Source organism: Eurytemora carolleeae, unplaced genomic scaffold (assembly GCF_000591075.1).
Source record: "Eurytemora carolleeae unplaced genomic scaffold, Eaff_2.0 scaffold12, whole genome shotgun sequence".
Classification (NCBI taxonomy): Eukaryota; Metazoa; Arthropoda; class Copepoda; order Calanoida; family Temoridae; genus Eurytemora; species Eurytemora carolleeae.
In genome coordinates, this window is record NW_019396142.1 from 276048 (window position 1) to 297342 (window position 21295).

The 21295-nt window shown below is 30.4% G+C and overlaps 1 protein-coding gene across 1 annotated transcript; it reads left to right on the plus strand.

The window, feature by feature from the left end:
* The first annotated feature begins 4632 nt into the window (after positions 1-4632).
* On the plus strand, positions 4633-11455 carry LOC111696231 (uncharacterized). The gene is made up of 7 exons (XM_023465777.1): positions 4633-4677; positions 6370-6454; positions 7481-7603; positions 7751-7835; positions 9015-9112; positions 9679-9755; positions 11283-11455. Exons 1-7 carry the CDS (start codon positions 4634-4636, stop codon positions 11380-11382), a joined length of 612 nt encoding a protein of 203 aa, XP_023321545.1. The 5' UTR covers position 4633; the 3' UTR covers positions 11383-11455.
* The last annotated feature ends 9840 nt before the right edge of the window (positions 11456-21295 follow it).

Here is a 21295-nt window from a genome sequence, read left to right on the forward strand (position 1 = left end):
ACTGTCCTGTACCATACAGGACGGTACAGGAATTACTGCCCTGTACCGTACAGGACGGTACAGGACGGTAAAAAGTTCGTGTTGAACCAAATCTAAAATAGCCTTCATAACTTTTTCTTATAATACAGGGTGTCCCAAAAAAACATGGGAATTCATTGACGAATTCGATATCATCTTTGTTATGAATTTCAAATGCCATAATATTATTATGTCTTCTAGAGTTAATTTTATGAAAAGGGTAAAAGACTGTAAAGATGTGTCTATAATGTCTCCGCAAGATGAACAGTGAAGACGGGCAAGTTTACTCTGTTTGTATACTGCAATTTTCTTGCTTTACTAAGTTTTACTTTTAAAGATCACAGCTTTCTCAGTAGGTATCACTATACTAAATCAAAGAATTATTTGATAAGACGATATCGAATTCGTTAGGTATCACTATACTAAATCAAAGAATTATTTGATAAGACGATATCGAATTCGTCACTGAATTCCCATATTTATTGGGACACCCTGTATTTTGGAAAGTTTTCTATGCTGCATTTAGCGTTGTGATGGAGAAGGTACTCATGAGGTGTTCACAAATTTTTATGAAATAAAAAAAATATTTCGTGTTTTCAGAAAGAAAAAATTAATTATGATGAAAATTGACAAAGGTCGGAAATTTTGTGTGAAGTAAATATAGTTAATCTTTTAAACATGATCTCCAATCTCCATATCCACTGAATACGCTTTTAAATTTGAGGATAAGTGCTTCACTGTCATTCAAAATTGTAAAGTTCTAAAATGTGTAAGGCTAAAAAAAATGGAGTTATCGAGATAAAATTAAACGAACATGGCGTTACGGCAACCGGTGTGGATCTTTATAATGTGTTTTGGTTTCAGTCATGAAAATTGATTTAACTTTTTTTTTGCCGTCTGGATTAACAATTTGGAAGTTCTTATTTAAAACTTCATACTTGCAGGAATATTCTTTAGCGTAAAAAAATCAATGTTTTTAAAAATGAAAAAAATATATAAAATTTCTTGTCTTACAACCATAGTTGAAACTAATCCCAAACAAGGAATGGGGTGCAGAGCTGCACCATGAGCACCGCGAAATTTTTCTCCAGAGCCTCCTGGATCGCCTCCAAACCCCGGAAACCCGTCTCCAAGCCTCTTCCATNAACCAATAATCAAAATATGTCTATTCATTAGAATCCACAATAATTTAAAGAATTGTTAAATCCACAAATTTCCAACATTAATTAATTTAATTGATGATATTTTGTTTTATTGTAAAAGTGTACAGAAAGCATATGATAATAGCACAAATTTAAAAAAAAATATTCTGTTTCATGAATTGGTTCTTATATAGAATTTGATTCGAATACATGATTAGAATTTTCACCTTAAAATCCGTTTCCTCGGAAAATTTTTGGCACGATAATTTTTCTGGTGAAAATTTTTTATTTCCGTCGGAAAAATTTTGGCGGAAAAATTCCGTCAGAAACTTTCCAGTATGAGTAACCATTTCCATGATCCATGATATGTGGCGTATCTAATGCATGTAACTATTCCTATAATGAAATGTTTTTATTCATGTTACAATTTCTTTCACTGGCTTTGAAAATGTTCCATTTTCACCTTTCCTGCCCCCCAATGTTGTACAAGCTGTACAATACAGAAGAAATTGAACATAATGTGTGAATATTCTCTCTCCCCCCCGCTCCTTACTGTACTGCAGGGACCCTTGAGAAGGATAAATTATATACATAGAATCCTGATTGTAAACCGGTATATGTACAGAGTATACTGTACAGCAATAAAACTGATTCAAATACTTCAGTTTGCCCTAAACCTGCGCTGCAACTATTACATCAGAATTAATATTCAGAATTGTCGTATAGACCAGATTTTGTTTAAAGAGGATTATCTTCTCTATACGTAAAAACCTCTATATTTTTGTAACCAGAATTATTTCAGTGCATTCACTGATAGAGAAATACAGCTGTGCAATAAAGTTATACAAATCATTTATTTCAAGATAAGAAGACGGAAATAAATGATAACGACCTTTCCAAGGAGGTTGTGCAGGTTGACATCTCTAATGCTTCTATACTCCGAGCTCTCAGGACGCAGAGAGACGAAGTATGAAGGGGGGAGGAGGGGGAGAGAGGAACGCCCACTCTACCTCTACCAGCGATTCTGAATATTAATTCTGATGTAAGAGTTGCAGCGCAGGTTTAGTGCAAACTGAAGTATTTGAATCAGTTTTATTGTTAAACACTGGTTTAAATGTCTTGCGTTTGATCTCAGTCGTATACAGCTAAAATTTGGAAAAAAGTCGTCTTTATCAAATCTTTTAGTCAGAAATAAACATAAGGGTTTTGTAAATTGTAACTGGTATAACTCTTAAGATATACATTTAACATTAACAAACTTCAATTTAATGAATATAATCCCGATTCACTTTGTCTTAAAGAGGTTTACAAACTCTTAGAGATGGGTTTTACCCCCCATCCCCTGAAACTTTCCCTTTATCTTATAAGAATTTTAGACAGCGTTATACTGCAGTATGTTTATAGTAAACTGTTTGTAAACATACGCTGAACTTCTTTAAAGAGAAATAAACAATCCCAAAAGGAAGATGTTTAATCAGAAATAGTCCGGTTTTGCCTGGTGGAAATACAGTACGATATATATTTGTTATATTGTAATAGTATTACAAAGTGAAAACCACCTTGATGAAATAAGATGCTCAAGGTTTCCAATGTTAGAATTCGATTTAACACTGGTTTAAATGTCTTGCGTTTGATCTCAGTCGTATACAGTTAAAATTTGGAAAAAAGGTCGTCTTTATATAATCTTTTAGTCAGAAATAAACATAAGGGTTTTGTAAATTGTAAATGGTATAACTCTTAAAATATACATTTAACATTAACATTTAAGATATATCCGTGCAGACGTAGTTTCAAGCTACTTCAATTTAATGAATATAATCCCGATTCACTTTGTCTTAAAGAGGTTTACAAACTCTTAGTAATCAGCACTGGTTTCAAGAAGACGACATTCATAGTATTACTTAATCTGATTAAATTTCATTCGGCTTAAAATATTTAAACAAAAATCTAAAAAAATTTTACTGTACAATATGTACAAGTGAACTCTTATGTATATGTTTTTTCATCTTTTATTGTTGAAAATCTACACTTCTACACATCTATAATGTTGGTTGTACACTTAAACTAATGTCGTGAGAACTTTTGGTCTTTTACACTTTTGGTTAATTTGTACTTTTTTTGTCTTATTTCAACTAAATTTAGCTCTGAATTTTTTTTGTCATAATTTTAACAATTTGTGCTACATGAGTAGATAGAAATTAATACTACTTCATGCTTTCAGAAAACATGAACTATACTACACATAGAAGCATGTTTGTATAGTAACCATGAAAAATTGTTAGAATATTGTATAGCTCAAGTGGCAGTTGGTCAGTTAGAATAGTATCTTATGGTATTTATCCTAGCAGCATACATTAAATGTTGCCGATAATATAACAGTGCCGTTTGGGGTTTGCATAAATCTTGCAGAGTGCTGATCAATTATGAATCAATTATCAAATATTCATATCTGTCTTTCTTGAACAGATTATTTCAATTGTTTTTCTAGACAAAAGTGTGTTGAAATACAGGTTGTCCCAAAAAACATGGGAATTCAGTGACGAATTCGATATCGTCTTTGTTTGAATTAGCATTGTAATACCTAATTTCAAAAACTATAATATTATTATGTCTGCTAGAGTTTATTTTATGAAAACGGTAAATGGCTGTAAAGATGTGTCTATAATGTCTCCGCAAGATGAACAATGAAGACGGACAAGTTTACTCTGTTTGTATACTGCAATTTTCTTTACTAAATACAACCGTATGCAGTCAAACATAAACAAACAAAATGTGAACATAGCAGACGAAACTCTTACAGATTACAGCTTTCTCAGTAGGTATCACTATAATAAATCAAAGAATTATTTAAAAAGACGATATCGAATTCGTGACTGAATTCCCATGTTTATTGGGACACCCTGTAGAATACTAGTTTTAAATGTCGTATTCAAGCATCCCATAATTTTACATCGACTAAATTATTGATTAAACTTAAGAAATATTGATTAAACATCAAAATTATTTTCATTGCTTTCCATCAGAACTTAATAAATACTAACATTCGAAGCACGAATATTAACTAAAATTATTGCAGTCGTATATACTCGGGTCATTTATATACATATTCAAAATATTGCCACGAACTAAGACGACATTTAAGATTTCGCTTTTATAATGAATAGACCAGACTACTCTTATTTTAAAATCTACAAAAAGGGAAATAAAATTCATTTTAATGATGAAAAGTATTTATAATCAAAATTTAAATAGTTCAAATAATGTTGTTGAAATTACATGACAATTCTAAAATCTAATTAAGCTCACGCGTATATTTTTTTCGTAAACACAGTTATATTTACAAATTATCATCATTTTATATTGTTGCATAATTCTATGAGTAATAATTTTCAAGATCTGTGTAAAATATTTAAATTGATTTTGAACTTTTTTAAAATCAGCTTTTTCATGATTTTGACGGTTTTAGGCATAAAATGGAGCATTCAGTAGAATACACGGATTCTGGGCCGATCATCAGGTTTTGAATTAGAAAATATCTATAAAAGGGACTGTTAACTCAATTTATAGTGATCCATAATTTCAAGAGTAAGAGTAACATTACCGATATATACGGTACCCTTAAAACGTTTTTTTTTTCAGCAAAAATACATTATATATTTTTATTTTATTCACATTATGTTAGGGATATCTCACAACATTTTAGTTCCCATTATTTTTTGAACAAAATGTTACTTTCGTTAAGTTTGTTGTTATAGAATAAAACTGTAAATATAAAATCTCATTCTCAATATCTTAATGAAAATTTGAGAATATTTGGAAGCATCAAAGTGTTAAGAAATAATTTCAAATTAAAATGTCTTTCCAGAAAGGAAGGATGGTAAAAATATTCAGACAAACTTTTTTTAAAAAGTTATTTTTTAAAGAGACCAAATAATATTCAGAAAGTGTACTTTTCCTTTTATGTATTTCGTTTTCTCATTTTTTTCAGAACATCTTCCTCATCTTCCTCTCATAAATTTAAATTTTAATATTTGGATTCCGCTTTACTCCGACCCACACAAAATGTCACAAAATGGATTTGTGGCATGCGCGCCCACAAATTAATTCAAAAATTCTTTAGTTTTCTTAGTGTTGTATAACTTGTCTAGAGCAGATTATCGTCAGGTAGATAAACAGTAAATTGCAAAAAAAATCTGCTATTTTCAACTATTGCTCCTGTCACACAGGGAATTTATGCTGCATTTGTATTTAATTAACAAAAGTACAGCATTTATCCTGCAGACAAACGGGTGTGGGTCGGACGCAGGCCATAGGGCAAATGCAGGCCACAAATGTGACGTCATTTGTGGGTCAGATGTAAAACGGGTGTTGGTTGCCTTTCCCCATATAAGTATATGTTGTATTTTTATCATAAATAAAAAATTTTAAATATTAAATTTCTGATATATTTGTCTATATTTTTATGCTATGCAATATGCATATTTTGAATATTTTTGTTTGTTTCTAAATATTTATTGAGAATATTTGAATAGTTCGAAATCTCTCAGAATTCCCAAACTGCATATCACAGTGAGAACCAGAAAACTACAGATTAGGAATACGACATTTTCCATACTAAAGTTTATTGGATGTTGTTACAAAGCAGATTGTGGAATAGAAAGACGACTGTTAATCTCACGTTTTAAGTTGAGACCTAAGATTAGGGTTTCACCGTTGGTTTGAATTTTAGGACCATTGCATCTATAATTCTCTGAACTAATGAAGGTCAGAACCAGATCAACCTTAAAGAATCAAATATGAGACCTTTCTTTGAATTTAAATAGTAAATAAAAAAAATGTAGGAATAAATATCTATAGATTTATAAAACTACAGTATTGAAGTACAATCCAGGACTTCACTAGTGATTAAGAATAATGACCTCCATCCCCTAGAGTGTGGATAAGACGCAAAACAAATTCTATATTTCTAAAAATAATTTAAAAATAACTAGCATGGGAACCCGTCTTTGCCTGGAAACGGAACTCATCTTTCTCAACATTGTTACGAGCATTTTGAAGCTCTACCGAATTCCCAAATCAATAATTGAGGCAAATTGGTCAAGGCTGTGAAAGAACATACAGACAGAGATTACTACTGTATAATTATAGAAGCAAACTTAATCACAGAAATAAAATTGTTATACCCACCAAATCAATGTGTATTTTACAGGTATAACGATGAAGAAGGAAATGATATTACTCCCCAGCCTCTCTACACACCTCAAGAGGACCTCAAAATAAAGAAGAAAAAGAAGGTACAGGGCCGGTTACCTAGACATTAGATTAAGTTTTCGGTCTTTGATCTTTTAATGGGTTTAAAGAAAGTTTAAAGCTGCAGAGAATCTAAACAGACAGTATTAAATTCCAAACAATCTTCTATGAAGTCTCATTCTTTATAGGTAACCCTATATTTGTTGAAAAAAAATAGAGAGATTGCAGACATATTTACATATTTTCGGACACTTGTTTCTATCCAAAGTAAAGTAGACAATCAGACTTTGTCATGAAAAAAAACTCTAGGAAAAAGATTGCAGAAAAATTGTTTGATTTTTAGAAGATCAAAGAAAGAGATTGAGAAAAATTAATCAACTTTTTAACTAGTTTTTATCCTTTTGTTTCGATGGGTAAAAAACGTGTCTGGGTGTTTGTTTTTATCCAATGAACGTCAAAATGGCTGAACCCATCGAGCCTAATTTTTTTGTGGCAACTCATGAGGCAAGGCTTAGAGCTGGTCGAAATCGAACAATTTCACCCTGAAAAAATGTCAATGTTTATAATTTTATAAAATGAATCGATTTTAACAGAAACAATTATTTTTAATGATTATATAGAAAAAATGGAGACCTATGACATCATATTTGAATTTTTAAATTGCCACTGGACGCCTATTGAATTAGAATAAGAAAGAGACCATAGATCAAATACTTATTTTTTTTTCCTTTTTTGGCATGCAAAATATAATACTGAAACTAGAACAAAAATATATCCTTTTTTAACTAAAAATAAGACTATTTTTAATCAAAAAAATAAGAATTTTTGTAAATTAAGATTTTGTTCTATTTTTGAAAGAATAAAGTAACATGTTAATTACTTAACATTGATTTAATCGTGACTTGCGAAAATTCTTAAAAATAAAGCTAAAAAAATATTTGATGAAAATACGAAGAGAAAATATATATAAAACTGGCAACCTGTTTGATTTTTATAATATCATTAAATATAAATAAGTTGCTTAAATGTTGTATTTCTATTCCGTAATTTCAAGTTCCCTCTGAACTCAGGTAGTTGCTGTGAGCACCCCAGGAGAGCCAAGTCCGATAATGGCGACATTTCTCAAGATGGCAACCTCTACTGTTTATAAGATGGCTGGCCTAGGATCCTTCCAGGGTTCACATACATACAAGGTTAGTACGTCATTTATTATTATTTTTACTTGGACCAGATTTAATGGTAGTTAGAAGATGCATCTTGTAGACAAATTTGAACCAGTGATTGCAGCTTTAACGGATTAACAGTGATCATTATTATTAAATGCGTACACTTTTTTAAAGAGTGTTATGGGTGAATTTGAAGAGGAAGAAGAAAAGGATGAAGAAGACGGAGAAATGAATCTTGATGAGGCAACTGAGGACTTAGGTAAAGCTTTTGCGGTCACAGTGAACTAATGTAAATTCCATTTCGCGCGCAAAAAAGTAAATTGTTAGCAATATTCTTTAAATATTGATAAAGGGTAGAGTATAAACTGAAGCAAGTTTTTGATAACTTTAGTGCTGGCAAGTGGAAACTTCTAAAAGAAGATGTCTAATTGACTTTTTAAACCTCTTTTCAGTAAATGATTTTTGTACATTTCGCATAGTTCATATTCGCCTACTATAGCTTGTTGCCTAGATAACATTTTATCTAGATAAAATTTTGCCTTGCTGACATTTTGCATAGAAAAAAGTTTGCCAAAGTACAGTTTACCTTGACACAGTTTGCCTAGACACAGTTTGCCTAGACACAGTTTGCCTAGACACAGTTTGCCTAGACACATTTTGCCTAGACACAGCTGCTTGGACAACATTTCGAGTAGATAACATTTTACCTAATTCGAGAGTAGTTTATCGCGATTGAAGGCCGTTTTCTAGAATATTGCTTAGTAGCAATTCCATTCTCTAGAACTGTATTGTATATTGGTTCCTTTGAAAGGGCTGGAACATTCCATCCTAGTTTTCAATTTAATTCTCTTAATAGTAAAGTACCCAATACTATATCAATCTCCTACACCGAGATATAGACAAGTCTCAAAGTTATATAGTCGCCAAATTTTTAGAAACTTTAAAGTGTTGCAGCGCCTTGGCCTTTGGTTTTACCTCACAAACTTACTTTTACTTTTTTGTAGCCCCATGGGTTCATACACTTATATTTAAATGTGATATATATCGAACCTGGAAGTAATTTTATGTATGATAATCACAAGCTCACCAAAAAATTCGAATGTAGGAAAAATGTTTTCTTGGCAATCTGTATCCAGGCAATTAAAATGTTATCTAAGCAATTTCCAAAATTTTATCTATGTAATTTTCAAAATATTATCTTGGCGAACTTAAACTATGCGAAAGCGTGCAAGGCAAAATGTTTTGGTAGAATTACGGAAAATAGTATTATCAGGTGTGAATATTTTTTAATACACAGAGTACACCGCCTTTATAAAGTACAAATTAAGAGTATTCCTGTGGAAAATATTTTGTGCGAATGGTATCATTTTTTAAAGGAAATTTTATATTACAATTTTTTAGAAATAAAAAGAAATGATTAAGAACTGTGATTATTTAGGAGATATGCAAGACAAAGGATCAGTTTCTCTGACTGAAAGTCCGACCTTCTGGCAAATATCAATTGCTGGGACATGTGTTGCACTACCTAAAACAGAGGTTTTACAATTAACATTATAACATTAAAGAAACTTGTTTTTACAGTAAATCAGTCGACTCGATCTTAATGAGCTCTGGTCTTAAAATGGTGATCTAGGGACAATTGATAAAATGAAATGATAAATATGTTATGTAATAAGTAATGATCAATGTCCTCTATTTGTGCATAATTTTGCATATTTTTCTCTTCTCTTTTGGAAAGCTGTATTTTAAAAAATTTATTTAAACAAATTTAAACTACACCATTTATAAATGTATTTATATTTTTGTGTGGGAATAAATCTTTATAATAATATCACACTCCCATATCTTAACTATAAGGACAAAATGATAGAGGGTAAGGGGGGAGGGGTGAAAAATACGAACGTATCTATCCAGGTACAATCCATCCGCTATCAAACTCAATCATGACCGATTCCCAGGCTTTAAATGCTACATAGGGACACAAGCGTAGCTATCAAAGAAGCTATATATCGATCCCTNACCTAATTCAGGATCAAAAATATATATATTTTTTAAAAGTTTACTTTGAATATTATCCAGTGATATAATGTTTATCTGTATAGGAAGTATCTGAGAAGATTCCAAAGTCCCTAAGTCTAGATCTTACTGAGAGATGGACTCAAACTCTAGATCTTCCAAGGTAAACTTTTAAACTATTTAAACTATAAAATCGCTATTTTTTGAGTAAAATTTGGATGGCGGCCTTTTAAGCGACAAAAAAACGCTTTTTTGGAAAATATCCAAGTTGTACTTCCAAATATGTGATCTTTTTGATGGCTTATTCCAGAGGTCAAATCTTTTGAGTCGTTTATTCCAGGATCAAGGATTTCTTATCTTTTGTCGTCTAAATAATTTAATTAATTCTTTTTGTATTTTTACATCCTTTGGTGGGAACTGAATGACAGTGATTAATAGAATTGAGGGATCAATTAGATTATCACAGTGGTTATCGAGATCAAGTGTTGTACATTATTATACCTATTTTGAACAAAATATTTAGGCTTTCATTATCACTCTCATAAATTTAAAGGTCAATCAGCTGATACCTATAAGACTTGTTAGAAAAAAGATTATTTAGCGGAGCCCAGGTTATTGATTGGTTTTATAAGTTCTATGTAGAAAATATTCGACAAGTTACATTTTTTAAAAAGAGGGGCGCACTTTACCTTTTTAGATTTAGATTTAACCTCGTTAAGTTTAACATTTATAAACTTGGGATAATTTTCATGGATTTATGTGTGTTAATTTCAGTTTATTTACATTTCTAAAGGAACAGTAAATGTGATTTTTAGAGACCATTCCATTTATAGACGGTTGCCATGTCCGATTTATAACAGTACCATAAGAACCTTTGTCTGACCAAGAATATCTATAATATCCTTATCTTTATAAATAAAAATTGTATGCACGGAAACTGGACTATGTTATCATCACAAGCTTTGATGTAATTTTCAGGCTGGGATGTCATTCAGTACATTAGACAAAGGACCCTGGACTTAAAATTTTTCTGCTTTTTTCATAAAGTTAATAGTCGTCAAAGAAGTATAGAAAAACATTTTAAGTCATAAAACTTGCAAATTTAGCCTCTTTCTTTGTATCAAAGAAACTGTCGGAGATACTAAAGATATAAACAACCTTGGTAGTATTTAATAATTAAAATTTTAGACAAATTGTTTTTCAATATCTCAGTCAATTCATAAGGTACAAAAATGGCAGACCACTTTTTGGAAATCCCAACACAAGAAGCATTTTATGCTACTATATAATGTCTTGAGAGAAAATTTTATAATTACGTGATATTAGTGATAGTATCTTATTTTTTCTTACTCCAGGGCCCACTACTTACTAATACTCCAATCTGTTTTGGACCCTGAACTTACCTTCTAACATTTTTTTAAGGAACTAGTTCTTTTTCAAGAATGAACGATAAACAGAAAGAAAATTTGTCAGAGTGAAACCAAAAGTACACCTTGCAAAGATTTAAAAATTTCACTAAAAATCTATATCAGCTGTGAAGTCCATCCAAAAGTATTACATGTACGCTGGTCAAAAACAGTTCAGATAGGTTGATAGAATCATATCTATAAGCGGGCCGTGGTTATCATGCTCTTTAAATGGAGGGTATTTGAGTTACGTCCACAGTCCCTTTAATATTGAACATTTTCAGAAAACGCAAAGAAACTCAGAGTGAACAGATAGTAATGAAGGATTCTAGTGGACAAGCCTCAAATATAGATATTTTCAAAGCTCTTAAATCTGTGGAGTAGATGTACATATATGGTATTAATAAAATGAATTTGTTTTGAAAATGTTACAATAAAAATACAATCAATATTTTTACTGAAAGGGACTGACCGGCAAGAACTAAGAGTTTAGTATAAAAGGATTAAATATTACAATTCATCAAAAACCAAAAAGACGTTTTTATGTTATATAATTACTTCCACAAAGTTTAACATGCATTTGGAACAAAAAATATTTTGAAGAACAATTTGAGAGAAGTTACCAACGACGTCACAAAATTGGACCAGTGATGTTGCATAAATTTTATCTTCTCCTTCTGTCGATCTAGTTTGCAGTTTTTCTTAATAAACTTACAAGTTAGATTTACAACAATATCCTGAACATCTTTCAACAATCAAGGATGGCGACGAAAGGAATAGAGTTTTTGCCACAAACAAAATCTTCTGATTCCAATATCTTTGCAAACCATGGTGCAAACCTTTGATATTTCAAACTTAGATTATTTTATCTATAAGCATTAATAGTTAGAAATATCTAAGGTCTACGACATTGGGCAATCAGTAAAAGTAGAGTTTTTTTCAAATATTTTTAAAGGGAGTGTGATTTTTTTACGGTCTAAGTCGTATGTTGCATCTTTCTGAATTTGTATGGACACTACGTTCTTCGGTATTAGTCGTTTTTAACAATTTTCTCCTTATAGACGCAACAGATAGAAGTAAGATTATTAGCGATCAAAAGCGCTTTTTTATCGCATTAAGCCTATACCCCCTTTCATTTTTCGCGAACACTCCCTTTAAACACTTTAAGCCCTATCCTGGATGCATATATATTAATTGATGCATATATTACTTGATATTGCTATTGTAAATCTATACACTTGTAATGTTTAAGTGTAAACCAATATGAAAATATGCATAATATACAATATGATGTTATATCTTTATTTTAAACTACATCAAACAGGCATTTTTACAACAACAAAAAAACATATATCCTTATGCTTACTTAGTTATTATAGAAGTATTGTAAATCCCGAATAAGAAGTATTGTAAATCCCGAATAAGAAGTATTGTAAATCCCGAATAAGAAGTATTGTTAATGTAAAAGTATTTGACTAAAAATCAATATTTATTTCCGGGTACACAAGATCCAAACCGTGTTCATGTTCCAAATCTCAAAAAAGAGTGTCAGGTTTGTGCACAATAGTTATGATCAATGATTTAGAAACTCTTCATATGTCTGGTTTAAATTCTATTTTAAAGAACCTGAGGCCAGATTTAAAGAATTTTTTTAACATAAGCCAACTTTTGTACAATCCATAATTTAACAATAATGAACTAGATTAAAATGAAATGCTAAATTAATGTAAGAATCTGTCTCTTAATTATACTTTCAATTTTATATATTAATAAAGAATATGAATATTAAAATATTCAAAATGGTTAAAATCATTATTTGATAAAACCGATCAATATAATTTTTACATTTCTATTGATTCGAACAAATTGTTTGTTTGCCTTATTGTATAACCAATTTGTATTATTGATTGTGATTGCATACAAGTATTATTGAATAAAATCTGTGAAAACTAAATAAATCACCATATACATGTACCAGAACACTCTAAGTGTGAAAGTGCTTCGAAAATATTCCAAAATGAATTTCTTATTTATATAAAAGTATGCGAACGCTTTCTTTAAATCAAGGGGAGTCTTTGTCACAAGGGGAGTCTTTGCAACCTGATGGTGCAAACCTTTAAAATTTTAAACCTAGATAATTTGATCTAACAGAATTAATAGTTTGAAATATCTAAGATCTACGACACAGCGCACAATTATAAATCGTAAATTGCTTGATTTTACGTCTAAAGCACCTTTAACTTTTGTTTTATTATACTTTTTCTGATACCGCGGTTTATGTTTTAACATTATTTTCTTTTTTAATTTGATAAAATGACTCTCACAAATTTATTCAATTTGATCAAACTCAAAATGAAACAAAGAAGCAACAAGAAATATAAAGCAATATTTTTCAACATTTTTCCTTCAATATATGTTTTGAAATTTAAATTCTTTAAAAAAATGTTAAAATTTTTTTTACAAATCAAGCATTTTGAATTTCTGTTCTGAAAAATAAAGATTTAAATGAAGAAAAAAATTAACTTTATTGACACAGGAATTTTTCTATTATTGTTCATTTTCTCTTGTCCATATATTCTTTATTTCTTTTTATGAGACTTTGGTGCATAAGATTTCAATAAAAAGTTTTACTGGCTTCCTCAAGAAAATTCATGCTTCCACGCTGAACTAAAGTTATTTTTTGTTGTTCACATCGTTGGCATTTTTTCAATCTTTAAAGTTAGTAAATTATTCCAAATATGTCTTCTTAGCCCTGGATAAAATTGCCCAAACCTTAAAAAACATTTATGAAGTTTAGTTAGGTGTGGATATGCGGTGTATACTTAAACATGTATCATCAGAAAATTCCCTTTTATGTAACTTTTTGTACATTATTGTATGCAATAACTTTTCGTTTACCTTCATACAAAACATGTGGATTCTAGATATTGTTTATACTTCATACAACAACTTACAAAATGGTCTTAAAGTTTATTTGTCAAAATGTTAGTTTCATAGATAAGTCAGTATTGAAAACATTTACAACTCGTTCATTACTATACAGTCGTCGCCGTATTTATCAATACAATGAAGACGACTTTAGATTTAAATCTTAATTCATACGTTTATGTATTACCGCCTCTTTTTGTTTAATTGTAAGCTTGTAATTTGAAAAAAATGCTTGTTAGAAATTAAAACTTAAACTAAAAAATCAAAGACGTTTTCGTTGTATTGATATAAAAGCCGACCACTGTATATTATTATACAATCGAAACTCAGACATTTTGTAAAATATATCGAAATTATTAAAATCTTTCTGAAATTGCGAACAGAATATTGGAAATATAAACAAATTCACTCTAGTATGTCAAGTCCATTAGCGCCTGATCCAATCAGGGTTCAGCCATGTGTTTGGTGTCTATCCTGAACCAACAGAAATTGCATGGCGGTAACGTCTATTTTTCTATCTATCTCATTATCCAATTAGAGATAAATCCTTGTATCGGCGCTATAACAGTAAATGGAAATATTTACTTCTACTCAAACTATGGTGCAAAATGTTCATAATGATTTTAGCAGTTCAGTATTTTTTGTTTTGTTTTCTACTGTAAGTCTCTATAGCATATGTTCACAACTATTTTATGGAGTTGAACTGTCCTTTCTCAGCTAGTTTATTATTGTAAGTAAACTGTAGAAACAGGATAATATTGTACTCTCTCCTATCTCTAATCTACCCCTATAAACCTCCATTGTGTTCTCCAAGGACCAATCTAAAAGAAATTGGGCTCATGTCTGGGATTATTTCCAATCCTTACACTCATCTCAACCAAACTATCTTCTTCATTTACTAAATTCATCGAAAGTGTCCAGAAAATTGTTGAAAACCTTTCGTAAAGGGAGCTTACAAAATTCAGAAAAATTTGGCCTTTTTCAAAAACGACATTTTAAAAGTGTACATGTAAGAAATCTAGATGCTATATACTGCAACGTTAACTCTACCCAAAGTCTAATTAGAATCTAGCTGACTCAAGGCTCTCTATCCTTAGCCAAAACTCAAGGCTACGTATACGTCCGTGTTAAACGAATAATCGTGTTGAATTAATTTATTTTATATACAGGCGAAATGAAACTGACCATACTGGCCAGTAAGTGTCAACATGAAATAGGATAAGATAGATAAACGAATATAGATAAATCAGATATTACTAGCATGGTTACATAATTCATTACATACATTGTGAAAAGTATATAGTGACCCATCAATTATGAGACTTTTTGGACAACCGGAAACTCTAAAAATCCGACGATATCAAAGGGTCAAATTTTTTTTTTGCAATGTTACAAAGATAGAGCAACTGGGAGATTGTGAAAATTGCGCGAAGTTTGTGCAAAATTGCGCAGTTTTCATAGTCTATGCAAACTCTGCTATAGTTAGTTCTGTGATGCAAATAATGGTTTTTGTTGCATGAACTAGACATTTGACATTTAATTTGACATTTTACAACGTTTTTCTTATATTAGGCAAATATGAATATATCCATCCTTGATCACATTTAACGGATATAGTTGCTATCGTTGTGAATCGGACCCGCTACACAACAAATGCAGAGAGGTAACTTAAATTTACGTCTACATTCCCTTTAAGTCTGCTTGGGGCTTAATTGTGTTTAGTGTAGTTTAATGCATTGTCATTAACAATATTATATTTGCAATACAAGAAGCCATAAACATAAGTTTAGGTACAACTTTGCAAAGTAAAAAACACACAAAGAAATTAACTATTTTAAGCAATCATTAAATCTAGCATGAATGTAAGCTTTGTTAAAGAGGAACAAACTGGATCATATTCGAATATAAAAAATGTTAACCCAGCTTTGACCGAATACTAAAATTTGCTGTAAATGTCAACCCTCTCCATTGAGGGAGGGAAGGCAACCTCCCCACACAGCTTCCGAACCTTATTTTATCTATTTACGGCAGTGCGCGTTCCCATAGGGCTTCCGAACCTCCCTCAAACAGTCTTCCGGGAATGATCTTCCATTTATAATTGTCAATTTCTACTTAAAACGGAAATTATTCGATTCGCTCAGCACGGTAGTCCATCTAAAGTAGTGTTGGTATTTGCATAATATTTTGTTTACAATCAAAGATCGGGGATCCTGAGTTGTTATCATAGATAAATAAATATCTATGGTTATTATCGGACAAACATATATATTAACGTAGATTTAAAATGTAGGCAGGTTAACGCTTTCATTTTTTTAACGATCGTTTCGTTATGAAAACGACGACAAAAAACGAACACGAAACGATAGTTTTTCTTAAAAAATTCTTTTTTTTTAAACGGTCGTTTTCAAAACGATCCTTTTAAAAACGATCGCTTTTCAAAATGATCGTTTTTAAAAAGCTTGTGATTTTGATTGTTTATGACGTCCCTTCGGTAACGATCGTTAACGAATAGAGAAGGAGATAGGAAACCGCCATGAAGGACATGGGTACAATTATTATTGTGCAGTTTTGAAGAAAATATCAAGAAGTTTTAGCTCCCCCACAACTTTTTCCCTTCATTTAAGACGACATTCGATAAAGTTGCATGTATTTTTTTTTCAAAAACGATCGTTTATTCAAAATGACACTTTTGATAAAGTTCGTCGTTTTGTTTACGAGCGTTACCAACAACCCATCGTTAACGTTCGTTAACAACGACCCTTCGTTAACGATCGTTAACATATGTATCAATGACAATTTTTTTTTCTCAAAAAATTTCATTTTTTATAAAACAATCGCATGAAAAACGATCGCTGATCGTTTTATAAAAACGATCGTTTTCAAAAACGATCGTTATTTGTTTACTAATAGTTCAAAACAAGGGGGTCATCTTTAACAACGATAGTTTTTTTTCCGAAAACGAAACGATCGTTTTTGAAAACGATCGAAAAACGAAACAAAAAACGATCGTTCACCAATCGTTTTCCAAACCGAATAACAACCGCATGAACATGTAAGAAATTAATAATGATAAAAGCAGTGTACATATTTCTATGGTTGGAAATTCTGCCATACTATACTAATAAAAGACCCATCTTTAAAAACATAATAATGAGTAAAGCCCGAAACCAAACCAAACCAAACCAAACCAAACGAATGTTTTTTTTTAAGTAATGTCATCCAAATTTGGACTCTGCTAAGAAAATGTTAGAAAATCTTTTAGACCAATATTTGCTGTCACGGTCAACGTTTTGCATATCATTGTAGTCGAGTCAAACTTCTAAGGGTTATAGAAGTATTTTGAAGGAAAAAAGGGGATTGAAAATATAAGTTAAAGTAAAATATGTCTAATCAGGAATGAAAAAAAAGAGCTATCTTTTAATAAAATGTTATTTTTAAAAGTAGTTTCTTGCATATTTTCAGCTGAAGAACAAAAGAGAAAATTATGAGAATTAAACTAAAACGACGCTATCGGTGATCAGATAAAGGATTTAAACGTACTGTTGTGAATCAGTCTCTTTATTTAACTAAATTTGAAATAATTTGACAGAGAAATATTATTTTCCATAAAATATAATAAAATATAAGGAAGTGGTTAACACCAATTTTTTTTGACATTTAGCATGAAGGTCAGATTTGTGATTATATCATAGGAATGAATTTTAAAAAAAGAAAAAATATTTTAATATTTTCCCGCATTTACTTTCCACTTAAACAGAATTAAATACAAGCTAGAGTGAGCAAGTAGTAGAATTGGTTGCACAAAAATGCACATTGATTGCTTAATTTAAAATTCAGTTTTTAGTTTTCTAAAGAATAAATATTCTGCGCCTTTCAGCACACATATTTCCAAGGAAATTTCTCCCTTCGGACACATTTTAGAAAATATGTTAAGATTAAATTAGTTTATGAAATGTCCAGATAAATAAGAATTCAAGATTTTGCAGTTCACAAATTTGTTTACAAAGTTAGAGATAAAATTCCAAAAGTGTACTGTACATAAAACACAGCAATTGTGCAGTGTACACAACCCTAATTCACAGAATAAGATGTTCGATATTTTATTTAAAACGCACTGTAAACTAGACAGAAAGGGAAGGTTAAATTGATGCGACATTACTGGTACCACTTTGAGACCTCGTATTTACTCCAGCTATGAGAAAATCTAATGACCTTACGTTTTAGAAATTCAAAACATTTTACTACTTACTAATATTTCTTCAAAAAAAAGGAATTGTAATAAAAAAAAACATATAAGATTTCAATCCAATGTGTAATTTACTATAGTTTAATAGTAACGGGCAAATGTTATATAAATGTATATTCTTATGACAGGCATATCTAAAGTGCCCCCCCCCCCCCTCCTTCCTCCACATTACCAACCTCCAATTTTGTATAGAATCTCAATAAACATGGGAATAAATTGTGTGTGTTATACCAAAACGGAGTGCTGTATTACCATTTGCATTTAGTTGCTCTGACAGCTGCCATTTTTAAATAAGTCTCAAATTTTCGCGATTTTTCTATTTTATTGGAGCTTTCTAAAATTAATAAATGTCCACAATTTGTCAAGACAAAATTGTTAAATTGGTAAACCACAAAAAGTTCTGTCTCATTTTAATACAAAAAATTAAAGCAATATTTTTATAAGGAACTGAACACTCAAACTCTAATTGATTAATTATTTTATCTTAAAAAATCTGAAATTTCAAGCTTCAACTAAATGATTTCACAGAATTTACACTTTGAAATAAAAATGTTTTTCAACATTGGGTTGCAAAGATTAGAGAATCAGAGTACGAGGCGAGTTAGCAGTTCAATTATGTGGGTTTAAAACACAAACCTTGTCATTAGCGTCAAAATAAAGAACTGTTGCAACGATGACGTCACCTTTTTCTCATGATTTTTTACCCTCCCTGTCTAATATTTATAATTTTCTTCTCAACAATATAAACATTAGTGAGGGATGTTTATCATCATCATTCTGTATCATATGTTGATCAACAATTGTCACAATTCACTCTGAAAATAATTATATCCACGCTGTTGTTTCTCGGATAAACCTGTAAAGGATAGTTTTAGACTTCTTTGTGCTTTTTTTTTTAACTAAAACAGTTTAAACTAATATGGGCAGTAAATTACGAACTAGTTTTGTAGTAGAACGAATAAGAGGAGAGGAAGGGGGGGGGGTATTGTAATATTTACACTCAACCATATGCAAATTATTTGATCTGATTTTGATCTAGGTAGACTTTTGAAAAAGAAAATAATATATATCAACGTTCTAGTTTATTGGATTAGGCTTTAAATTACAAAGATAGAGTGGGGATACTGCGCACCATGCATTATATTTATCATGTTTATCTCAACAATATGAAAATTATATGTGGTATGTTTATTATCATTGTATTGTTTACAAAGCTATAATGCGTCCATCCTCTACAAATTATCATCATTATGGATACACAGATGTTATATATATATATTGGGTGTCTGTTTGTTTGTTTGTATGTTTGATCATAAATTAGGAACCTCATAACTGATCTGCTGATATTTGATCAGTAAATTCTATAGTTTCCAGGGGGTTTTCAGGCTCCAACGGTTGCTGTGATACGCCCCTGATTTTTTTTACAATTTTCTGACTGTTTAAACATTAGATAACATTTGATTCCTTGAATTCAATTCGGATTTAGCCTTTAACCCCATTCAAACCGGTTTCTACAAAATTCCATTTTTTGTATGCTTTGAATTGAATTTGCTTGATTCAAATAACAAATTAAATTTCATGCCGACCAATGCAATATTTTTCGATTTTTATCTTCCTTTAATCCACATGTGTTTTTAAATATTGTTTGTCCCAAGGTTTGTTCCAGCTGTAGAATTTTGGATGTTAGAACGTGAAAATTATACCAATTTTTGTTTGTGTCAGATAATGCAGAAATATTCTATTTTGAATTAAACATTTATAGCAACCCAGTTGGATAATAATAATAAATTACAAAAATAGAATAATTTAATACTAAAAATCAGTAATAATATCATACACACAGGAATAACAGTTTTGAATTTCACTTTAAAGTATTCTATAAATTTGAAATATCTTGAAATAAAATAAATATGTCAAGATATTGGAGAACTGTGTGCTGCAGAATTTATGGAAAATTGAAAAATATTTTTAAGTTTAGAATTTTCAATACTTATGCAAATTTCTACTGCATAAACATTTAATATACACTTATATACGGTTCATATTTAAGGTTTAAAGTATAAAGAATATGTTTCTTGAAAATATTATTCGTAAATATTTAGAGTTAATACTTAATTTTCTTTCAATTTAAATTGTTGTAAAATATTTAGCAGATTTTAAGGAATTTGCCACAAAAAATCTGATTTTGCAGTCCATATGTAGTATGTACGCTTGCAACCTGCAATATGTCTTAGACTATAGATATTTTAAACTATGAATTCTTTTATATCAAAATTTAGGATATAAAAAGTGTAAACCATCAGGTTGCAAAGATATAGTGATTGGAAAGTTTGAGTTTGTGACAAAGACTCAATTCTTTAGTAGACATTTTTTCTATGTACGCATTGTTTTTCATTATTTTGTTTATTTGCTAAAGAATTAAATTAAAATCCTAATTTAAGTAGATACCCAACTGGTAACTCGACACCCTACAAACTGATTTTTAGTTGAATATAAACGAGTTTTTTCGCTTATATTGCAGCCAATATTGAGTCTTAACAACAAACTCTGATTTTCTTATTCCTATATCATTACAACCAAAATATCCTAGACCTTAGATGTTTCAAACTATGAATTCTATTAGCTCAAATAAAAAAAGTTTGAAATATCAAAGCTTCACACCTGGGATTTGCAAAACATTTGCAAAAATTGGTTGCAAAATGTTAGATTAATTTGTTTTGCTTTATCTTAGCTTTGTTTAGTTCAGACCCAATTTCTGGTTATATGATATTAACAACAATTAGTCAGAAAGGATTAATTTGTCAACATTTTTTTAAATAGATGATAGTAGACAAAGATGGGAGGGGGGGGGGCGGCTCTCAAATAGTTTAAAAGGTTGTCCTCATTGTCAAGTATGAATTTTGATATTTGTTCCAATTTTTCCATATTTTTATGTTCTTTATGCTGTATACAATACGATGTATACGCAAAAGACGTTTTTATCTAAACTAAGATATGTACGTCAACTTGCAAACATTAAAACAGTTCAATCATTTAATTTTTGATGTGTATACTTTCGTATAAATAAGTGGTGCAGGTTTTTATAAGTAAATAAATCCATTTATCTTGAAATAACTCAATTCC